The 16711-nt window shown below is 35.7% G+C and overlaps 1 protein-coding gene and 1 long non-coding RNA gene across 2 annotated transcripts; both read right to left on the bottom strand.

Annotated features, from left to right (window-relative positions):
- Positions 1 to 228: 228 nt before the first annotated feature.
- LOC132555474 (uncharacterized) lies at positions 229 to 5972 on the bottom strand. The gene is made up of 6 exons (XM_060219822.1): positions 5892 to 5972; positions 4494 to 4822; positions 2951 to 3149; positions 2179 to 2370; positions 1704 to 1802; positions 229 to 573 (listed from the first exon to the last, which is right to left on the bottom strand). Exons 1-6 carry the CDS (start codon positions 5919 to 5921, stop codon positions 229 to 231), a joined length of 1194 nt encoding a protein of 397 aa, XP_060075805.1. The 5' UTR covers positions 5922 to 5972.
- Positions 5973 to 12853: 6881 nt separating this feature from the next.
- LOC132555485 (uncharacterized) lies at positions 12854 to 15486 on the bottom strand. The gene is made up of 3 exons (XR_009554439.1): positions 15455 to 15486; positions 14661 to 14765; positions 12854 to 12933 (listed from the first exon to the last, which is right to left on the bottom strand). It is a non-coding gene; the product is annotated as an uncharacterized LOC132555485 (long non-coding RNA).
- Positions 15487 to 16711: the final 1225 nt, after the last annotated feature.

Genomic DNA, 16711 nt, shown 5'->3' with positions numbered 1-16711 from the left:
AACCTACGACATTTTTAAGTATTGATTTTTTCGAATTACTGTTAAGATTGTATTTTTACAGTGTGGCCTCGTAATTGTTATGATACAGAGGGATGTTATGTATGTATGAACACATCGATCTGGCCCGAGTAGAGACACTTTACACTACAAGTTATGTTGAAGACACCTCTTCCATTGATTGATATTACCTTTGTCTGTAACTGTTTTTCTATTATTGTCAGGATCTCTCTACCTTGTCTGACCTCCATCCAAGGCGTTTTTGCTTTTTTCTTTTTCAACTCCCACTCCCTCTTCAGATTTAAATGGCTGCAAGACCCCTTTTCTCAATAAAGGACCATTCTCATGAAGAAGACATGCCGGCCAGACGACATAATCGACCATGTTCCCCGACTGAGTGTACGGTGTATACAGGTCTGTAAGGAACGGTGTACCTCTCGCCGGGCTTGACGTCAGCGACAATGGCGGAGTCTGGACATTCATATACCACGTGACTTTAGCACATTCTTTATAGAATGCATTCATTGCCTTCTGGTTGTTAGGAGGAACTTTCCGCTTTTTTCCTTCTATGAAGCACTGTTGAGAAAGCAAAAAGCTTGGTAATACACCTGATAAATACGAATACATATGGAACCATGAAGTATTGTCATGTATGTCAGATTGTGGTAACGATATCGGTAATAACTTCTTCTTGCGTTCATGATTTGGTAATACACATCTCAGAGTGCAGGTTAGGGTTTTACGAACAGCTATCAAAAGAGTTCGGTCAACGAAAACCTTACTGATGATTTTAAGAGGACCGTTGTATGAGAATTAAACACATCGATGACACTGACACTTTTATCTTCCCCTCGAGAAAAGCTTCTTTGACTAGTAACTAACAAGAGCAAGGGACCACGAAAACTCAACATCATGTGAAGATCCCAGGTGCCCGTGGCTGTTTTTCATGAAACTGTGAACCAGACCGGTCAGTGTTGCAGTGGTTGTATCTATGGGTAAAGTGACATGTGACAGATCTCGCCTCAAAAATAACCCGGGTTTTTGTGCGATAAACTCAACAAAACTAACAAGGGCGCAATCGATATGTAGTGAATAATTGATAATGTCAGCGACCGAAGGTTTGGAAAGAAGGCGAAAAATAAAAAAACGAAATTTGAAAAGTATTTTTTCCCATGTTCTAATAATTTGTTAATTTCTTTAATTATCGAATGACGATTAAATGCATTTTGCACCCACTGCTTACTTAAGAAACTATAAACATTACCGTCTTAGTATAAATGGACTACTTCGGTTTCTCTAGACTTTCATAGACGCATTTTCACATATTCAAAAGTAACATGTAAGGACTGCGACTTTTATCACTAATGTGACAAAGCTGTATTAAAAAATAGCAACAATTAGATCATATTGTCAGTATGTTAGGTCGCCTGAGTGTCGCTTAAATACAGGCATATATCAAGTAATTTTGAAACTACACTTATACTGTATTTTCTATCATTGTGGAAATGTGAGAGGATACCAAAACCTCCATTCATAACACAAACAAAGCCATTGTAATGGCACCATTATCAATACTTCATAAAAAAATCATTTCAATTTGTCCAGCAAAGCTACATTGCTTAGTTTAAGATCAGGTAACAGTAGCATTAAGTGACCATTTGAAAGATAATGTTTAAAACTAAAAATACATGGACGATAATGCTTACCATTTGTACTTCTTCAACGTGTGCTGGAGCTGATGTTTTCCTTAGTTGTCGCAGAAGATCTTTACATTCTTCAGACAGAACTTTCGTTGGAATTGGCTTCTAAAAAATTGGGGTTTTTTTATAGAATAATTGCATTGATTTAAAAATTATTTGCTACATGTGACAAAAGTGAATGTTCTTATCGACATTAAGAGAAGATACTGTTCTGCATGGCAGGGTAAGAACGTTTCTTTTTTAATGAAAAATTTAAAATGATGTTTATATATAGAGCTCTGACAAACTTTATTTTGTGTCAAGAACACCGATTCATTATGGAGTCGATGACGTTGGTGTTATCATTAAACAAATAATCCCTTTTCAATATAAATTAAAATAAAACAAAAAGACAACATGGAATGACCACTAATATGTATTTACATATTACTATGAAAATTACATTTAATTATCAAGCGTTTGATTAATTATACCCACGTACCTGTTCAACTGTGATTCTGTTTCCTGCAGGATGTTGCAGATTTCGAACAGGAACGGTTTTTGCCGTATGACTTTGATGGTTTTGCCCGCCGGCTTTCTGACTCCCTTCTTTTTGATATGGCAAAATCTTTGTGCTGAATTCCAGATGTTCCATGTACTGTCTTGACAAGTCCGACGTAAATTCAAAACTGTCCTGAGAGATAGATGATAACAAATGGGATACACTCAATATTGTGAATACGTAGATGTATATCTCAATGCAATAGTAGCACAATACAGATTGCCTTTACGAATTTCTATACCGTTTAAGTTATTTAATCGTACATTCTTCTGTTAAGTCTAGCTACCAGTTCCTAAGGTTTTGCAGAATTTTTACATTAGCCTATATTCCCCTAACTGAAACCGCCTGCTCTAGAGACAGGGACCAGGCTAGAGTCTATTGAATAGGCAGGGATATATCAAACCGAGTGTAAGAGTTTGGCGGAAAGCAAGTAGTTTATCCATTGGTTTGTGATATCGCTGTTCACGGAATAAAACCAGTAGAGTCGAGGTAACCTACATAGAACGATGACGCGACCCTATTTTAAGTAACATCATAGCACGTGCTATCTAACATATCCTAGGTGGCCACAGAGAACTCTCAAACAGGTAAAACGGGAAACAAATATGTGAAATGTCGCATATGTCTAGATTCAGAGTGCAAGTTCAGATCATAGATGATAACATTAACTCATAATTAATTAACAGCCAGTGAATACAGTTTCAATACTAACATAAACAGTGTTATTTAAGATCTGTATCGCTGTAATCTCTGGATATCCCTGATCTTTCAGTTCTTCAAACGCGTCTGTCCACTGGTTATCGTACAACTCTTTGTAAAGCTCGGCAATCTTAGTCGGTCTGATGGCGCTACTCAGGTCAGTTATGGCTGCGTTGTTTTCACGTAATTTGTGTCCCGCTACTTCACTTAATCTGAACGTAAAAAGAAAACATAGCTATTTTTCACATTTTCCGAACAATCCCCCCTTTGTCAACTGCAATTATCAAATGATATCAAAAATATGCAATACAAAAAATGATAGTTTACGTTTCTGCACAAGAATATGTGATTGTGTCATCTAATATTTTCAAATATGTTTTCAAAAAGAATTCTTGTGAACTTTGAATTTTTCCATTGGTTTCACCGATGTCTGTTGTTATCCAGAATTGAATGCTAGCAAAAATGTTGTGAAATATGTATTTTGATGAAATGCATAGTCAAGTTAGAACCACTTATTGTATACCTTTAGACAAAATAATCAATAGTTTCCAATTCAGTGAATACCGAAAAGACTCCATTGAGATAAGTGACTGTTATATGATAATACGAATAACTTTTTATTGGTCATTTCTGTAAATGTACATATGACTTTAACGAGAAAAACATCATTCGATACCATTGTAAACTTCAAATCATGATTCCATTAAAATTTCTCTCCCTGGTTCACAGTGGACGAAACTTTAATCTTCCAAAGGAATATTAGGAAACTAATATATGTAAGTTTAGAATATACAATGGATCTGGTCGTAGTTTTATATTATTATTATTACTACTATTACAAGCGTTAATAAGTATTTATGTATAAGTGCACCTTTGTCTTAGAAATAACATTTTTAAAGTATCCAAATATTGGCCGAGAGGGCTGGTAAAGTGTCATATGGCTGCGCTCCGAACCCCCAGCCAAGACTGAATCTTTGTTTAAATCTATCTTATACCACATTATGTACTATTTGCTCCTCAGTGCATAAGTAACTGACATATCGATAGCATGCTACTTAAGGAGAAAGTAGCCGGTTAATTTCTGGAATAACGTTTAGAAGCTTTGCAATACTGACTCGTTCAAACGCTTAAATGATTTAGTGCATGATGTAACATTTCAAACATAATGGCGACCTTTACAGATCATCGAACTAAGTTAACATATACTCGGATCGGTTGTTATATTATCGCTGTGATATTGAACATAACATTAGTTTTATTACATTACTACTTTGATTATTATTTTTATCTAAAATATCCTATAACAAAAGAACAGGCAATATTCTTTAACGGATAACTGTAAAAGTTCATATCTTACATGTTACAATAATCTTAATTTAGCTCTAAAATATGATCGCGCGAATTACATCACAGAGATAGAAATAATGACGAACGCGCGAATTCAGAATGGCGCGTATTTGTGGTATTACGTTCACAGTGTATTGCGCCAAAATAGGTACGTTTACAGTGATGGAATTCAAACTATTTAACGACATTTGCAAATACGCAACACAAACCTGTTTAAAAGCTCCTGTTTTTCTCTTGTTATCGTGTTAATCATTGCGTGTTGTTCTTTAGTTTCTTTTTCTAATCCGTTTATTATTGCTCTCTGTTGTTGTACAGTTTTGTTGTTTTCCATAATTTCGGCTACCTTCGAATCATATCTCATCTGTAGCTTGGAAACTTCTCGTTGAAGCTCTTCAATCCTCTTTGCTAAGCTGTCATGTTTTGCTTCTGCTGTTGTTGATGCTACAATCGGCTGTTGTTCCTTATCTCTTTGATCACCTACCACCATCTGCGGTGTTGTCTTTTGCTGTCGTTCAGTCTCACGTGGCAAAAGCTTTTGCTGGAGTTCAAAACTGATTCTTGTCATAAATATCTATACTATTTACAAAATATGGTAATGAAAACGGCATTGGATAGTATTCAATCATAAGCACCTTTTAAAAATCAATATACTGTGTTTAGTAATCAATTAACGTGATCAATGCATCCGTCACCACCATTAAGAATTATACAGAAAATCAACTTCCTCACTTAACCTATGAGTATTGCCAATAACCAGAAATGTAATATGTAAACCAACGGACGACTTACGGGGAGTTGAACAGTTTTGCACTGCCTTTTAAATGGTCAATTTCATTTTCAAAATATTTTACTGGAACATTTTCGTGGACTATTGCGTGGGAAAAAATTGATTCCCGGAATTAAGCATGGATTACATGGTATATATTTCAAATCGATTATATATATTATATATATATCATTCCATTACAAAGGGTTGAAGACATCAAAAAAATATGGAAAGCTAAATATTTCCGGAGTTTGTGTTTTGTGTACAATGTATTTCACTAAATACTTATAAGAACGTTCCGTTTTTAATGAATTAAATAAATAATGACACAAAACAAAAACCGCTGTATTGTGACGTCACAATGATTTCGTCACCCATTCTTGCATGTTTCAGGGATGTTCCTATTACTGGATTGACTCCATTGTATAAGATGAGGGTTTTCATATTGTACAAGCTATTGTTTGTAATGTAAATATATAAATAACAGTTTTTAAAAATAATTTTGGCAAAATAATTGCAACATGTTCATCTAGCAAAATGTACATTTTTATGGGGTTTGCAAGTAGAGCACATACAATTTGATCGACTTTAGGGAAAAAATCATTACTGAAGTGAAGATATTGAATTTCATTTGAATGAAATCAGACTAAACCAGATGGGACACTGTAATCGGCTAAAGTATTTCACAGCAAATTCAGAGACAAATCTGCTGACACCGTTTGTTAGGAATAAGATAACCGTTTGATTCATTCAGAGTTAGGTTTGGAATTGAAAAAGTGGAATGAAAAGCTGACTAATAAAATGGACTACACTGTATAAGACATTTACAAATAACTCATACCTCCCAGTTCTGAATTTGAGACAGAATCATGTTTAAACGGTCCTCTAAGTCTGGAGTTGCATTATATGCGGTCTCGCCACTTAAAATCTTATTTACATATTTCTGCCATTTTTGTATTTTCTTGTCCATATCATCTGACATACACTCATCCAGTGCTTTCAGGAAGTCTCCGTTAACCTTACATGGTTTATAACCAAACGTTTTCTGAAAAGAATCAATTTGTGGTTTTTACTTATTGTTCAATCAATAAGAGGCCTACCATGTCTGAAATAATAAAATCAGTTGTACGACTAAAATAGTGTGTAGAGATCGTGATGCTTGATCACAAAAAGATAAACACACACCACACATACATATACACATACATGCATACACACACACGCGCGCACATCACAAACCAAATCATTACAACCGCCACATGTTTTCTGCAAGTAAATTGTCGTTAGAAAAGGAGTAAAGTGTAATTTAGAATCTATCCAGAAACAAGAGGAAGTTAAGAGTAATTCTCAAATAGCAATCTTCGGATTCTGTTGTTTTGTGGCATTAATTAGCTGTTTTGAATTCTACGACATACGATGTGTATATAGATTTTTTCGTCTACGCTTTCATTTTGGCCTAATTGGCATCCTTTCTCGTATGATGTTTACACGTTGCAGCGGGAAAAATAACTTCTAGAACACCGTGACACAATCTTTGGTGTCAAATTATATGACAATAAAATTTACCTGAAATGCCCTGACATGATTTGACATTTGGGACAACATGTCCAGCAAGCGACGTCGCTGTTTGTCCTGTTCCATTGTTTTCCTGTCTGCCTGAAAGCTCCAAACGTCTTTCTTCCATTGTTCAAGTCTTGGTTTCATTGCTTCTTTTATGAACGAAATAACTGACATGCTTTTAGCATTCATTGTGTCAGTCAGATGTCCATGACGTCTAGAAAACGCCATCTCCGCTGTCTTAAAGCTGAGTATCTTTCAATTCTTTGGTATCCTGCTAACAGTTACCATTTCTACACTGTAATTTTGACAATATTGAATATGCTATTATTAAGTATATAAATGTTCCTTAAAAAGATATTTTATTCTATTATACCTTAATGCAAAACCACTGTCATATATTAATTCTATTGATTTTTATTGTACTTTATATAATCTATTTCATATTTGATATATAGGAATTTATCCATTCGATAAAATTTAGTAGTGATATAACTTTTGTATTTTTTACCAACCACAACAGTGTTTTCTAGTCTCTACACTGAAAGAGGCTGACCGATTTTCCTGTTCGAAATATTTTATCACGACTGTCCCCTGTTTTTTTCCCTTAAAATATTTTTGAAATAGAAACTATAATGTTTTCCCTTGAAATACCATATATTTATCATCTATATGATAATATATATCTATAGATATTGAATAGGAAATCATTAAACCGTTTAGTATTTTCTATAAATCAATAAATTGTTTTTGGTCGGATCTCCTAAATATTGCCGTATAAACTGACCGCCAGTTAGTTGTCCAGTATAACCTGACCGCCAGTTAGTTGTCCAGTATAACCTGACTGCCAGGTAGTTGTCCAGTATAACCAGGCCGCCAGTAAGTTGTCCAGGATAACCTGACCGCCAGTTAGTTTTCGAGTATAACGTTACCATAAGTTAGTTGTCCAGTATAACCTGACCGCCAGTTAGTTTTCCAGTATAACGTTGCCATGAGTTAGTTGTCCAGTATAACCTGACCGCGGTTAGTTATCCAGTATAATCTGACCGCCAGTTAGTTTTCGAGTATAACGTTACCATAAGTTAGTTGTCCAGTATAACCTGACCGCGGTTAGTTATCCAGTATAACCTGACCGTCAGTTAGTTTTCGAGTATAACGTTACCATGAATTAGTTGTCCAGTATAACCTGACCGCGAGTTTAGTTTTCCAGTGTAACCTAACCGTGTCCAAGAAAGATGTGAGTTTGTGTTGAGGTCAACCTTATCGTAAGTTACTTTGCATTTCCGAGTTACAAAAATACTCTTTTGATTTATACAAGTATACAAACCGGATGTTTGTTTCTACTTATAGAAGGCTGACACAGTTTTTGGTGGTATCCTTATGACTCCTTTACACCATATCAAGTTCTCAAACAATCAGAATCTTAAACACATTTCAATGATAAAATTAACCAGTGTTTTCATCAACAAAAGATGCCCACGACATTTGTCCTTTTGTTTTCGCTTATAATGGTTTATATTGGATGACGTAATCTATTTATAGCACAATGTCACGCATCATGAATCAACATGAGTTCCATATAACAAACACAAATTACAAAGTAGACAGACATGTTAGATTAGATCTGCTGATAAAACTGAATTCATTAGAGTCAATAATTACCTGTACTTGCAGAAGATATCGAATTTCGCGTGACGTTTCGTGTAGACTGACTGAAACCGTCAGGTATCGGTTGCCTTCTTCAGCAGTCGTTTGACAGCTTTCGTCTGTGCGAGTGAGCCCTAGATTTCCGCGAACTGTTAAAATCTTCCTGGTAATTATTGAAAGTTTCGAAAGATCAGATGTTATCAATCATGTGTAGCGGATGTCGGCAAATTCATATCAGTTCAAATTACGACAAGCTGTATCAAGTAATGATTAAAAAGGACGAAAAAAATGTTATCGAAGATGACAAGTTATTTGACATAGTTAGACCAGACACATGTTAGCAGTGGTACAAATGACATGTGAAACACTGATAACGTCTTGATATACTTTGCGAATGGTATACATGTTTATACGAAAATGTATGTAGCATACATGTAAATAAGGATTTATGATATTTAATTTAAACGAATCTTAGAATTTTTAGTTTAAGCGAGTTCCTGGCAAGCTGAAATAAAATATAAGAAAACGGAAAGGAATTTCATAAAATATTTATCAAATGAAAACGGATTAAAGGTCCTCTTTATCACATTACCGTTTATACGGGCAAATATTGCAGAAAACGGACGTTTCTTAAAGTTATATTCTAAGGCGTATGAAACTAAACATCGGTAGAATTATTGTCAAAATCTTTAGATGGGGAGTTGTCTGAAAAGCCAAATTTATCTGTGAAGCAAATTTGATCTGTACATTACGTTATACGGTAAGGGAACGAGACGAACTTCACCATCCTATCTGGAGTTGCCTCCCCTCACGTGATATATCTGCAGAAAAGTGAAATGAAACTTTATATGTTTTACAATTGTGAAACATGTTCCGAATTATAATAATCATCCTTATTGACCCGGACGGAAATGCTCATAAAGTTTTAATGGTAGAGGAAACCAGAGGGCCCTGGGAAAACCCACGTAGTTAGGCAGGTGACGCATACATTTTCAGTTTTCGGAGACTCGAACCCCGGACGTCAGGGTGGGAGGCTGGTCTTAAAACTATATATTCAGATCAGAGTTTAAAAGAATTAGTATCTTGAATATGGATCAGTGGGTTATTGCCTAGTTCATGATTACAAACACATGCAGTTTGCCTCCGATGATTATCCAATCGGGATCGAAAGTTTTGATTGTTGGCGACGCTACAACGGCATTAGGGAGTGAATTCCAGTGGTTTACAACCCGTTCACAGAAAGAATACTTCCTCAGATTTAGTCTGCTCCTTCTTTTTAATAGTGGAAAACTGTGCCCTCTTGTTATATTGTTATTGTTTTTATACAGAAATCCTCCGCGACAGCCCTATCATATCCTCCATGTGTTAGTTTGTATACTTGAGTCAAATCTCCTCTCAATCTTCTGTGCCTCTGCGTCGGTAATTTAAGGATCCCTAGTCTACTTCCATAGTTTAGGTCTTTCATTCCTGGTATTTTGCTCGTTGCTCTTCTTTGCATATTTTCCAACTCATTTATGTCTTTTTGCAGATAGGGATTCCACACGCAGGCCCCATATTCCAGGTACGGAAGTACAAGAGCTTTATATAAAAGACAGGACGACTTTTTGTCTAAGTACGTATATGTTCTTTGGATGGTTCCCATTATTCTATTGGCTTTATTGACTTCATCATGAATATGTTTGTTGAAATTAAGGTTGTTGTCTGTTATGATTCCAATGTCCTTTTCTTTGTTACCTGATCTAATGTAACCTCTACTCTTCCATTTCCCTCGTCTCTATGTAAGTTTAGCGGTGTAAAATTTTGCATTTTGTCCAGTTGAAATTTCAAGAGCCATTTATCAGACCATTGTTGAAGCGTATCTAAATCTTTCTGGAGTTCAGTTATCGTTATGACTGTAATTTTTTGTATCCTCTGTAAATAAATATGTCCTTGCGTTAATAGTTTCCGGAAGATCATTGATGTAAACTACCAAAAGGAATGGACCTAACACGTGTAGTAGTGTCATTATTTGACAATATTGCTTTTAACATATTCCCGGTGTTTTAGCTGTGTGCGTTCGTATGTAACGGAAATCAGCCTACCGTAAATATTGTACGTGGCGCATTGCGGCAAAACTTTTAGCACGCACGCGCGGAAATAGCACGTGAGAATGCGAGTGAGATACTGAGCAGATGTGATGTAATGAGTAGTAAACCTGTTTGTCCAGTAAGTATTGTCTATGTATAGTAATTAAGTGTTGAATGTTGGGTAGTTTTACCTGGCGCACTGGTCACTTTTGGATAGAGCGCTCAGAGCTTCAACATCGTCGAAGTGTGATAATAGCCAGCCTAGCGACCATGAGAGGTAGCGGCACTAGAGCCTAACATTGTAAACGTAAGTACTATGTGTAAAATATTAACGTAATTTAATATAGTATCTATCTACTATTATATTTGATTAGGGGCATATTTTTGTTTAAAAGTAAAGTTGATATTTTGGAAGTGTGTTAATTAAAATATCGGGCGTGGTCGATTTAATAGACAGGTGAATCCGAAGAAGCATAGTTTTTATGTGTGTATTGTTTTATTTATAGTGTGTACTGAACGAGTCAGTCTGAGGGCTCGGTGGACCTAATTCCGAGAAAACCCTCTTCACACTGAAGAGGTGGACATTTTTTATATATGTAGTATAATTGGATACCAACTGTTATTTCTATATAATTTGTAGATTGATTTTACAGTTGTAATGAATATATATGTATATTCAGTATTTCAAACTAATGTAACTGACTACGGTCAGAGTGATCTGGATATATGGTTATATTATATAGTTATCGTATGATTGTGTAGGTATTGTAGTAATATGATGTATTTCATGTTACAGGTTTTTTTTATTGTATTAATAAAACTGTGAAGAAAAAGGACCCAGGAGTTGTTTTGATGAGGTTAAAGACAACTACTGCACACGTTTCCTGTGGGATCCCACAACAACACAATCGATTGGCAAACAAACTAAAAAGCATAAAGTTTATGAGATCACTATGACGACTGTAAAACTTCCCATAATTTTCATCAACCTGTATATTTCGAATCCCTGTGTTATGAGTTTGTCAGTTGTCGACATTTTGCAAAAAACTCGTGATACCGGGAACGGACCCTTGATCATTTTGTAAGCTTCTTATCCTGTACAAATGTCAAGAAGTTGAGATCAATAAACACAACATTACAAATATGAATTGGTACAAAGTTTAACTGTACGTGTATTTGACATTAATTAACAGTACTTTTATCTAAACAGTCCTTGTATTTAAACTTAACTTGACAACAATATCATTAATTGCAGCCAGATATTATCAATCACCAACGTTTGCTACCTTCCGATTAAATCTAGATTTGATATAACACGGAATTTATATTAACAACGACATTGATAAACATAAACAGTTAAGGACAGATTTGACATTGACAAAGCTCTATATGACACGCTGGCATGACCATTATGACGTCATACATATAATATTGTTGACGGCGATAAATCACTAATAAAACTAGTTTTTGTACAACTTATAAATCATCCTATTGAATAAAGGGAATGTCAAAATCACCTCATCACACTTCTATATATAGTTTGTACGTGTTATATTCGGATGCTGAGCCATATCATCAGACATGGCTTTGTGACGAAAGCGCCACTGGCGAGGCGATTACAACCTCCGGCTAACACTGCGCCTGATGATATTATTTTCATTTCCTTCGTCGTTCTAGATGTAAGTTTGGCGCTATTTAGGTCTATCATTGGCTTTCTGTCATCGTCTGTATGGTTTTCCAGAATCCAACAACCATAAGGTTCCTTTATTAATTTATTTTATTTTTTATCTCATTTTCTTTTAAATGGCTGCAAGACTCCTTTGGTCAATAGCGGACCATTTTCATGAAGAAGACAGGCCGGCCACACAACATAATCTACATGGTCCCCGGACTGTGTGTAGAACATGTACAACTCAGTCTGGACCGGTGAACCTTTTACCAGTTTTGACGTCAATACCAGAGGAGGAGACTGGACATTCATGTACCACGTGATCTCAGCACAATCTTTGTAGAATTGTATCAGATGATCATTTTCACTTTTCTTTTCTAGTATCTTCAGCATTCTTTCTTTCTCTTTAAGGAAACGCTACAAAAACATTCAAATATATCATTGTTTTTCTGTTTGAGCACCACAACCAATCGCAAAAATACCAACAATCTATCAATTAGCTCCAATAACGTACAGTTTTCTTTCATCCTTTCTTTTCGTTTTTCACCTAAGTTACAGGATGGTATCACATCATAAATGTAGAGTACGAAAAAATTTTCCTCGTTACAGAAACAGCGATGTGGGATTGAAAGTACGAGAAATATTCCTCATATTAAACAAATTACATGATTCCTTCTGTTAATGTGCTTACTGTTTTAACTTGTCGTTTAAAGGGTGTGAAAGAATATATGCAGTGTTATACATACAGCTGTAACTGTATAAACCAAGTTTCAGGTCACAGATACCATTGTATATCAGCGTTTGTATAATGATATGTGGAATACATTTGTATATCACAAAGTTATTTTACTTACCTTTTGTACTTCCGGAACAAATGCAGGTGCTGAGGATTTCAGCAATTGCTTAATCAGGTCTATACATTCATCAGGCAATGATACAGGTTTCTGCAGGAAATGACACAATTTCAAATAGCTCTTATAACTGTGTGACTTAAAAATGAGAAATCATGATATTGAGCCCAATGCAATTGTGAACAGCAAAATACTTGCTTAATAATTTCAATGACTGGAGTCAACACATTTCTAATACAGTTATTACAAGAACGTGTGAAAGAAGCGGCCACGAAGAGTAAACGTCGGGTAAAGAAGGGTACAATTAAGATCAAGATGGGAAAACTTAAGATCAGGTAAGGTAAACTTAAGATCAGGTAAGGTAAACTTAAGATCAGGTAAGATAAACTTAAGATCAAGTAAGGTAAACTTAAGATCAGGTAAGGTAAACTTAAGATCAATATGGGAAATTGAAGATCAATAAGGGAAACTTAAGATCAGGTAAGGTAAACTTAAGATCAGGTAAGTTAAACTTAAGATCAGGTAAGGTAAACTTAAGATCAGGTAAGGTAAACTTAAGATCAGGTAAGGTAAACTTAAGATCAATAAGGTAAACTTAAGATCAATAAAGTTAAGATCAAGATGTGAAAACTTAAGATCAAGATGTGAAAACTTAAGATCAGGTAAGGTAAACTTAAGATCAAGTAAGGTAAGCTTAAGATCAAGTAAGGTAAACTTAAGATCAATAAGGTAAACTTAAGATCAAGATGTGAAAACTTAAGATCAAGATGTGAAAACTTTAGATCAGGTAAGGTAAACTTAAGATCAAGTAAGGTAAACTTAAGATCAATAAGGGAAACTTAAGATCAAGATGTGAAAACTTAAGATCAAGATGGAAAAGCTTAAGATCAAGAAAGGGAAACTTATTGCCATATGTTACAAACTTAAACAAATAATAAGCCACTTTTATCTGTACTACTCAACAGGATTTAACAGAATCATTGTAAAGTAAAACTATCCTAGTCCACTTTATCTTTAATTTGTTACAGAAACACTCCTATGAAAACCCGGCTTAAGGTATTCATGTGAATACGTGATATGTTTTTGCTATTTTTAAATGATTATTCAAGTAATTAATATAAATACACACACACATATATATATATGGGGGGGGGGGGGGGGGGGGGGGGAGGGGTGGAAATTAGTAAGTAATATGGAATGTTAAGTCCGGTACTATATCCTAACAAACAAATGTTTGTTGGATGTGTATTGAATAGATGTATGATCGATGAATCCATAGCGACAGTACTGACAAATGAATTATTGAAATTTTATTAAGAAACAAATAAGACACAAAATATTAAATAAATTACACTACAAGGAACATAAAACAAATACAAAGTTATAGACTATGATCCAGAGCGGTGGTGTTAATTTAGGTGTCCCGATAATCCCTTCGGCCGATGGACGCCGAAGTCCCTTTATAGGGGGAAACATCTTAAGTTGTAAATGTTTTGTAGAAATATCGGTACTCTGCGTAACTGCAACTGTATGGCTATGAAGAGCGTTTGATTTTACCATATATGGTTCCTGATACTTTTTTTTAAATTTCTAGTTATTGTGAGCCATTTTGGCTCAGCCCTTAATGTTCCTTGGGGGTGTTAATGTCAATTGTTTGCGAACGGACGACGCACCACATGGGACAAAATCGGCGATTGCAATAGTTTTCATGTCATAATCAAAACAAGGAAATCAATTTCAGCACAAAACCATTCATATAATGAATGAATATTTCATTCCACATTTTTTCCTATTCTATAAATAGAGACTTGACTCCTTACCTCTTCATGTTTACCCTTCCCCTCGGTGCAAGGCAACATCTGTGATCTGTGTGTTAATTGATTCAGCTGCTTTTCTCGTAGATCAGCAGTGAATTTATAACTGTCCTGATAACAGAATCAGAAAAGTATTTAAAGTCTATGTGTTACATGAGTAAGGTGTCTTTTCATCGCATACTGATGTATCACTTATCACATACACTACCTGCGATTACAGAGCTGAAGTCATTAATTATAAACGAATCTTCAAAATATCCAGATGTATCACGGATCTTAAAGAAAATTTAACGTAAATAGAACGTTTTATTCTTCGAGATTGGTCAACCACATAAATTCACAAGACGGAAAGGCATGCCCAAGGCAATTTGGGTGCTAGCGTACATGAACTGATCGTAGAATGATATTGGTAATATCGATTGTAAATCTAACACGAAGGTATAAAATGTCTGTGACGTTTTGATTGTTTGTACATCACTATAGATCGGGTATTTCTAAGCTTATCTCATTTTTTCGATAATCGCAGGAATTGAAATTATAAGATTCGATTTTTCCGTGTCTCACGTCTCTTTAAACGTCCGCCTATTTATTTGTAATTTTCTCTTGGTAATTTTTTAAAAAAAAAAAGCAAAATCTCATTTTACTTCCAAAGTAAAACACCAATATCTATGTACATATTTCTCTCATTCCTAACATCTCAAGCTAGAAAAACATTGTATTTGTTCAGTAATTATTCGTAGTGTGCACGCTACTGCGGTTACTCTCGCGGTTATACTTTTCTCTGTATGAAATGTACTCACAACAAGGGCTACAAAGAGGATGTCTATAACCTCTTTCTCTTCAATTCCGTTCTCTATTAACTCGGAAAAGGCGTCGGTCCATTGGTTGGTGTATAACTCTTTTAAACCCTCGGCGATTTTGGTTGGTCTGTTGTGTGTGCTTAGATCGATGATGGCTGGGTTGTTATGTCTTAGTTTTTGACCTGCTATCTCACTGAGTCTAAAACATAAGTTATCAATATTTGAACTTGATATTATGAACTTTAATATTACGTGAAATCTGCATATATTTTGAGGTTCTTGGTACAATATATCCAGTCACCTTTTCTTTCTCAACTATTACTAGTACTATGTCCGCCTTTCCTGTGAAATTGTACAGATATTCCAATATAAAAAATTGATAAACAACAAATATATCTAATTGATACGAGTCACTCAAAATCGTTATAACGTGTTGAATATGCCAGAAGAAATTCTTGAGTGTATTAGGGGTGTATGTCAACGATCAGAAACGTTCACCACAAAAACATAATATATGAAAAAACAGTGACAAGATTTATATCTAATACAAGAATAAATAAAGTTGAAAAAAAGAAAAGTGACAGCGAATTGGTGATAGTTTCCAACGTGCCATCACGGCGTGTTCATTGGCTAACTAAATGGCTTCCTCTTACTACGAATTCACAACTACATGAGAGAGATACTAGGGAAGGGAGTGGAGGGAAGGGAGTAGAGGGAAAGCAGTAGGGGGAAGGAAGTAGAGGGAAGGCAGTAGAGGGAAGGGAGTAGAGGAAAGGCAGTAGAGGGAAGGGAGTAGAGGGAAGGGAGTAGGGGGAAGGCAGTAGGGGGAAGGAAGTAGAGGGAAGGGAGTAGAGGGAAGGGAGTAGAGGGAAGGCAGTAGGGGGAAGGAAGTAGAGGGAAGGCAGTAGAGGGAAAGCAGTAGAGGGAAGGAAGTAGAGGGAAGGGAGTAAAGGGAAGGGTGTAGAGAGGAGGGAGTAGAGGGAAGGGAGTAGAGGAAAGGGAGTAGAGGGAAGAGAGTAGAGGGAAAGGAGTAGAGGGAAGGTAGTAAAGGGAAGGGAGTAGAGAGAAGGGGGTAGAGGGAAGGGAGTAGAGTGAAGGGAGTAGAAGGAAGGGAGTAGAGGGAAGAAGGAAAGGGAAGGGAGTAGAGAGAAGGGAGTAGAGGGAAGGCAGTAGAGGGAAGGAAGTAGAGGGAAGGGAGTAAAGGGAAGGGAGTAGAGGGAAGGAAGTAGAGGGAAGGGAGTAGAGGGAAGGGTGTAG

The sequence above is a fragment of the Ylistrum balloti genome, unplaced genomic scaffold, assembly GCF_031769215.1.
Source record: "Ylistrum balloti isolate Yb309-2 unplaced genomic scaffold, AGI_CSIRO_Ybal_v1 Utg370496, whole genome shotgun sequence".
Lineage (NCBI taxonomy): Eukaryota > Metazoa > Mollusca > Bivalvia > Pectinida > Pectinidae > Ylistrum > Ylistrum balloti.
The sequence above is the reverse complement of the archived record's forward strand: the minus strand, read 5'-3'. Positions and strand labels throughout refer to the sequence as shown.